Below are 7829 nucleotides of genomic sequence, written 5' to 3'. Positions count from 1 at the left end.
ATTGGTCAGTTCCCTAATAATGCTCTTATAGCTTTTCTGTTTTGTTTTGAGACGGAGTCTCGCTCTGTTGCCCAGGCTGGAGTGCAGGGGCATGATCTCTGCTCACTGCAACCTCTGTCTCCTGGGTTCGAGCAATTCTGCCTCAGCCTCCCGAGTAATTGGAATTACAGGCATGCACCACCATGCCCAGCTAATTTTGTATTTTTAGTAGAGATGGAGTTTCTCCATGTTGGTCAGGCTGGTCTCGAACTCCCGACCTCAGGTGATCTGCCCACCTCAGCTTCTCAAAGTGCTGGGATTACAGGCATGAGCCACCGTGCCCAGCAGCAGCTCACACTTCATATTACAATTTGTATTCTATTTTTCCCGATGTTTTGATTAAATTGTGTTATGTTTCCACTATGACATTTCAAACTCTTTGTAAAGATCATTTTATTTTATTTTATTTTATTTTGAGACAGAGTTTTGCTCTTGTTGCCCAGGCTGGAGTGCAGTGGCGCATTCTCTGCTCACCGCAACCTCTGCCTCCTGGGTTCAAGCAATTCTCCTGTCTCAGCCTCCCAAGTAGCTGGGATTACAGGCATGTGTCACCACGTCCGGCTAATTTTTTGTATTTTTAGTAGAGACAGGGTTTTACCATGTTGGCCAGGATGGTCTCAATCTGTTGACCTTTTGATCCACCCGCCTCGGCCTCCCAAAGTGCTGGGATTACAGGCGTGAGCCACCACGCCCGGCCTTGTAAAGATCATTTGACATAAGTGTACAGTGTTACATTGCATGCATACTCTAAGTTGTTTAGCCATTTCCCTTTTGTAAGATATTAGCCTTTTTCTAATTTTTTCTACATTTTACATAAATTGTAAAATATATATATATATTATATGAATGTATTTCTAGTAATTCAAATATTTCTTAGGATAGATTTCAGGAGTTAAATTTTTAGATCCAATAGATGCATTTTTTCTTTTTTATATTATAAAATATTAGCCAGGCACGGTGGCTCAACATCTGTAATCCCAGCACTTTGGAATGCCAAGGCGGGTAGATCACAAGGTCAGGAGTTCAGGACCAGCCTGGCCAATATGGTGAAACCCCGTCTCTATTAAAAATACAAAAAATTAGCCAGGCATGGTGGCACATGCCTGTAATCCCAGCTACTCGGGAGGCTGAGGTGGAGAACTGCTTAAACCCAGGAGACAGGAGTTGCAGTGAGCTGAGATCGCACCACTGTACTCCAGTCTGGGCGGCAGAGCGAGACTCTGCCTAAAAAAATATATATATATATAAAATATTTTAGTAGATATAATTACATAACAAAGATCCCTGAATGTACCAACCATCTTTTAAGGGACACACAAACACTTTTATTTATATATTATGTCTGTAAGATTCATCCATTTTGTTGGGAGTAGTTTGGTCTTTTTTTTTTTTTTTTGACACAGGGTTTCACTCTGTGGCCCAGGCTGGAGTGCAGTGGCATGATCATGGCTCACTGCAGCCTGAGCCTCCTAATCTCAAGTGATCCTCCCACCTCAGCCTCTGAGTAGCTAGGACTACAGTCCTGTACCACCCATGCCTGGCTAATTTTTGTATTTTTTGTAGAGAAGGAATTTTGCCACGTTGCCCAGGCTGGTCTCAAACTCCTGGGCTCAAGCGATTTGCCACCTTGGCCTCCTAAAGGGCTAAGATTACAGGTGTGAGCCGCTGTGCCTGGCCAGTAGTTTGACCATTTTCATTGCTGTACAGTATTCAATTGTATGAAAATACCACAATTTTTGTACATTCTATTGTTGATGGACATTTTCATTGTTTTCATTTTTTGCTATTACAAGTAAAGCTTTTAACATTGGTGGACACAAGTATTTATTTCTCTTAAGGATACATCCAGGAATAGAATTGCTACGAAATAGAAAAAAACATATTTGTAGCTTTAGAGAGTATTGCCAGTTTGCTTTTTTCTTTCTTTTTTTGTTTTGAGACAAGGTCTCACTCTGTTACCCAGGCTGGAGGACAACGACGCAATCACAGCTGTTTTCAGCCTTGGCCTCCCCGGCTTATGCAATCCTTCACCTCAGCCTCCTAAATAGCAGGGACCACAGACATGCATCACTATACCCAGCTAATTAAAAAGTTTTTTCTTATTTATTTATTTTTGGTGGAGACAACATCTCACTATTTTGCCCAGGCTGGTCTCAAACAATCCTCTTGCCTCAGCCTCCCAAAGTGCTAGCATTATAGGTGTGAGCCACCATGATGAGCCTGAGATCTCCCATTTTCTATTTTTTTTTTTTTTTTTTTTTAGACGGTGTCTCACTCTGTTGCCCAGACTGGAGTGCAGTGGCACAATCTTGGCTCACTGCAACATGCGCCTCCTGAGTTCAAGTGATTCTCCTGCCTCAGCCTCCTGAGTAGCTGGGATTACAGCCATGAGCCATTATGCCAAGCTATTTTTTGTATTTTTTTTTTAATAGAGATGGGGTTTTGCCACGTGGGCTGGTCTCGAACCCCTGACCTCAGGTGATCTGGCTGCCTCAGCCTCCTAAAGTGCTAGGATTACAGGCGTCAGCCACCGCAACTGGCCAATATTTTCCATTTTCTAAAGTGGTTGTACTATTTTATACTCCCAACAGCAATACATTGTATTTACGTTCTTACTAAATGCTCACTCATTCATTTACTAACATCTGGACTAACATTTGGCATTGTCAGCCCTGTGAATTTTAGTCATTCTGGTAAGGGTGTAGTGCCGACCAGCCATCTACAGCACAGCCTAACATATATGCTTCAGATCTCTTTTAAGAAACATAAATTTAAATATTCATTGGTGAGTCTAGTAAAAGACGTGCATGTGTGTATATATATTCATGTGTCTATATACACACATATATACATATGTACTATATAAAAAATTACACATTATACAAAACATGTATATATATACACACATACTATATATATACACACACATACACAAATTATATATGTATGTATGTGTGTATTTTGGAGACAGGGTCTCTATCATCCATGTTGGAGTGCAGTGGTATGGTCTTGGCTCACTGTAGCCTCAACCTCCCAGGCCCAAGTAGGCCTCCTACCTCAGCCTCCCAAGTATCATCTGGAACTACAGGTGTGTGCCACCACACCTGGTTAATGCTTTAATTTTTGTAGAGATGGAAAATTGCTTTGTTGCCCAGGCTGGTCTCAAACACCTAAGCTCAAGGGATCCTCCCACCTTAGCCTCCTAAAGTGCTGGGATTATAGTCGTGAGCCACTTAGCCCAGCCAATGTCTCTATTTTTTAAAATTGTACTAATCTTGCACTTTTCTGTAGATTTAAACATTTTCAAAATACTGTAAACAGTTTAAAATATACACATTTTAGATATAGTTGAAACCAACTATTTACCCCTTCCCAGCCTCCCCCAAGGTAATTACTACTCTGAATGTAGTATTTATTGTTTTGTTTTTGTTTTTTTGAGACAGAGTCTCACTGTCGGCTCAGGCTGGAGTACAGTGTCGTGATCTTGGCTCACTTCAACCTCCGCCTCCTGGGTTCAAGCGATTCTCCTGCCTCAGCCTCCTGAGTAGCTAGGACTACAGGCACACCACCATGCCTAGCTAATTTTTTGCATTTTTATTAGAGATGAGGTTTCACCACGTTGGCCAGTCTGATTTCGAACTCCTGAGCTCAAGTGATCTGCCCACCTTGGCCTCCCAGAGTGCTGAGACTATAGGCATGAGCCACTGTAGGACTGGCTGCATGAATGTAATGTTTATTGTTCTCAAGTGTATATGTATAGATGTACAAATTATATATAATAGCATTATTTTACATTTTCTTATAATTTATACAAATGACATCATACTTTATCTAGAATTCTGCAAGTTGCTTTTTTTTTTCGTTCCACAATATGCTTTTCTTTCTTTTAAAAAGATAGAGACATGTTTTCAATGTGTTGCTCAGGCTGGTCTTGAATTCCTGGGCTCAAGCAATCCACCCACCTTGGCCTGCCAAAGTGCTGGGATTACAGGTGTGAGCCACCATGCCCAGCCCACATTATGCTTTTGAGAAGTATCCATGTTGATTCATGTAACTGTGGTTCATAGTCTACTGTATAGTATTCTACTCCATGAATTAACCACAATTAGACTATTTTTTCATTGATGAGGTATAAAGGTTATTTCCAATTGTCCACAATTACAAACATGGCGACAGCAAACATTTTTATACCCATTTCCCTGCACGACTGAGTAGGACTTTTTCTATGGGAAAAAGTTACAATGGCATGTGGTCTGCACATCTGTAACTGGACTACAGTGTCAACCTACTTTTAAAATTAGTTGTACCAGTCCAGGCACAGTGGCTCACACCTGTAATCCCAGCACTTTGGAAGGTCAAGGCAGATGGATAGTCTGAGGTCAGGAGTTCGAGACTAGCCTGGCCAACATGGTGAAAACTTGTCTCCACTAAAAATAGAAAAAAAAAAAAAAAGAAAGAAAAAAATTAGCCAGGCATCATCGGGTACACCTGTAGTCCCAGCAATTCAGAGGCTGAGGCAGAAGAATTGCTTGAACCCGGGCAGCAGAGGTTGCAGTGAGCAGATATTGTGCCACTGCACTCCAGCATGGGTGACAAAGCAAGGCTCCATCTTAAAAAAAAAAAAAATTAGTTTTACCAATTTATACTCTCACTATCATTAGATAAGAGTTCAAATTTTGCCAGGCATGGTAGTTCATGCCTGTAATCCCAGCACTTTTGGATTCTGTCTCAAAAAAAAAAAAAAAAAAATCCACATCTTCTGCAACACGATTATTACACTTTTTAGTTTTTGCCTATCTGATGATATATTATTATTTACATTTTCATTTTCCTTATTACCAAGGGGGCTGAACAGCTTCTCACATTAGGCCTTCCTCCCCCACCCACATGAAATGTCTGTTCATATTCTCTTCCTGTTTCCTACTGAGATATCTTTTTTTTTGTTGTTACTCTTTTTATTTATTTATTTATTTATTATTTATTTATTTTTGAGACAGCGTCTCCTTCTGTCACCCAGGTTGGAGTGCAGTGGCGAGATCTCGGCTCATTGCAACCTCCACCTCCTGGGTTCAAGCGATTCTCTTGTCTCAGCCTCCCAAGTAGCTGAGATTACAGGTCTGTGCCACCACGCCCAGCTAATTTTTCTATTTTCAGTAGAGATAGGGTTTTGCCATGTTGGCCAGGATAGTCTCGAACTCCTGGCCTCAAGAAATCCACCCTCCTAGGCCTCCCACCGCGCCCGGCCACTGCCTTTTTTTTTTTTTTTTGGTAGTAGGATACTCCTCTGGGTTTCTGGAAAGTGAAGACCAATGCTCCAAATAGCTCTGCTATACCTGCATCCAAAATATTTTCATCCTTCTCTCTCTCTCTCCCAGTTGCATGCAAACACATATGGAACTGACACAGACATCCACTGTCCCACTTCGAATTATACACACAGATGTAAACGACAGAGATTCTCATAGAAACACTATCAGCCAATCCCAGAACCCATTGATCTAGGTCCACACTCACGCCCCTGCATACTCCCCAGAAAGATGGATCCGTCGCCCACAGATAGAGACGGGCTCACCAATCGCACTCAAAAACCGCAGCCCACTGACAGCTCTTAAGCCGCCCACAGTGCCAGCCCCGTGCCAAGCATCACCAGTGGCTCTGGAATGGGCAGGGGTCTTGTTCTCACTTCCTTTGGGTTGGTTTTTAGTTGTTCTGTTTGTTGTTCTTCTTAGAGTTATCACCTACCCCTCTGTCTCCCTACCCAGCCCCCAAACCTCCCCTCCCAAGCCTCCACTGCGCATGTGCCCTACATCCCTCCTCCTCCTGGGTACCAGTAGGCGCTCCCGGGCGCTGGCGACGGAAGAGATGGAGCCGCGTCACGGGCACCCGGCCCCTTAAAATGCTGCTGGCTGGAGCCGCCTCCCTCCCTGCAGCCCGCGGCGGGGATGGAGTAAAGGGAGACCCGTCGACCGGGCCGCGGGGATCAGCGATGGAGTTAAAACAATCTTTGTCCACACATCTGGAAGCCGAGAAGCCTCTGAGGCGCTATGGGGCGGTGGAGGAGACGGCATGGAAAGCGGAGGGACTGGGGAGAAGTGAGTACTGGGGCGGGGGGCAGGGGGCAGCGGGGGATCAGTGCGCCCGAGCGGATGGTCACGGGAGCGCGAGGAACGCCAGCAGCGGATCCAAGGAAGCGCCCCCGCAGCGGGACTGGCAGCGCAGGGGGATGCGCAGCTCTGCGCAGCGACGCGCTCTCCCTGTGAACAAAAGGGGGAACCCTCCGGGCTGAGCCTCACCGGGAGGCTTGGGAGATGGCCAGGCAGCTAAGGCAGGAGCTGGACTTAGGAGTCCAGGATCCGTCAGCTCGCAGCTGGTCCTGGAAAGTCGGGTCTCTCCCGCAGCCCAGGGAGGAGGATGCTCTCTCCGCCTGGGCTGCGCCAGGGCGCTGGAGATGCAGGACCGTCCTGGAAAGCGCCCACGTCCCTGGAAGGGGGGAGTGTCCGCTGGGTTTCCGCTTGCTTTCTCCCCCCCTGCGCGAGGTTTCGGGGTGCACCTAAAATTCTCATCTTTTCCTCCCCGACCTTCCCTGGGTCGGGGTGGGAGGCTTGGGGTGGTGAGAGGGTCAGAAGATTAACCATGCACACACCGTTCTCCTTTCTCGACTAAAGTCTGCTTGGGTACAACACTGGAAGGCAGTTTCAAAATAGACTGGCCGTATTTATTTACTGGTTCTCTCTGTGGTGTTTGGATGCCAACATTTCTAAATAAATGAGGGATTTTTGTTTTTCATTAATAGGATGCAATAGTTCAAACTCCATCCCTCAAAGAGTAGAGGCAGCGTCAGGGGCTCTAGGGTTACCGGAGATCCCTGCAAACCCGGGGGCTCCCCAGAGCCTCTGCTCTCACTTAGCTAGCCCACCAGGCTGCGAAGGAAAGGCCCTCTCGACCTTCTCAGGGACCCTGCAGCTTCCTGCCTCGGCTTTGGGTCACTGCTGTGCGCTCTGCTCCGGCACGGATTCCTAAACGATGTAGGGCTAAAGTATTGTGAATGTGATCTTCTCCTGTCCTCACCTCATAGAAATTGTGTGGGCGCGCTCTCTTTGTCTATACCTGTAATTATCAATTCAGAAAATCTTCCTAGAAGGGCTCAACTGTGTTCTGATTCTGATGGGTTGAAGTTGAAATCATAAATGAATGTCTTAGTGGTTCATCAGCTAGGATGATGCCATGGCGCTGCCAACCTCTTTCCTTTTTTTTTCCTCCTTTTTTAAACCTTGTTCTTTCTGCTTCATCCTTTCAAGACCCATTAACTTGGTGCGTTCGGATAATGTCAGGGCGTCAGGGCTGAGGGTCTCTGTTTCTTTATTTAATTTTTAAGCGCACATAGTGTCTGTATTTATAGGGTACCTGAGATATTTTGATGCAGGCATACAATGTGTAATAATCACATCAGGGTAAATGGGGTATCCACCCCAAGCATTTATCCTTTCTTTGTGTTACAAACAATCCAGTTATACATTTTTTTTTTTAAAGCCCAGCTGTGTCATTACTTATACTCCTAGTTTTTTGTTTGTTTGTTTGTTTGTTTTTTGAGACAGAGTTTCACTCCTGTTGCCCAGGCTGGAGTGCAATGGCACAATCTCAGCTCACCGCAACCTCCGCCTCCCAGGTTCAAGCAATCCTCCTTCCTATCCTCCAGAGCAGCTGGGATTACAGGCACCCGCCACCACGCCTCGCTAACTTTTGTATTTTTAGTAGAGACGGGGTTTCACCACATTGACCAGGCTGATCTT

At 45.1% G+C, this 7829-nt stretch overlaps 1 protein-coding gene across 1 annotated transcript in view; it reads left to right on the top strand.

Moving 5' to 3' along the window:
- The first annotated feature begins 5879 nt into the window (after positions 1 to 5879).
- The window catches only part of BMERB1 (bMERB domain containing 1), a 167247-nt gene continuing 165297 nt past the window's right edge, over positions 5880 to 7829 (top strand). The window contains exon 1 of the mRNA XM_012477438.2: positions 5880 to 6131. Within this exon, the coding sequence (XP_012332861.1) occupies positions 5936 to 6131 (196 nt within the window). The 5' untranslated portion in view covers positions 5880 to 5935. The remainder of the gene's footprint in view (positions 6132 to 7829) is intronic.

Source organism: Aotus nancymaae, unplaced genomic scaffold, assembly GCF_030222135.1.
Source record: "Aotus nancymaae isolate 86718 unplaced genomic scaffold, 86718_ANA_hifiasm-v0.15.2.pri h1tg000049l, whole genome shotgun sequence".
In the NCBI taxonomy this organism is placed as follows: domain Eukaryota; kingdom Metazoa; phylum Chordata; class Mammalia; order Primates; family Aotidae; genus Aotus; species Aotus nancymaae.
Note: the sequence above shows the minus strand (reverse complement) of the source record. Positions and strands in the feature narration are given on the sequence as shown.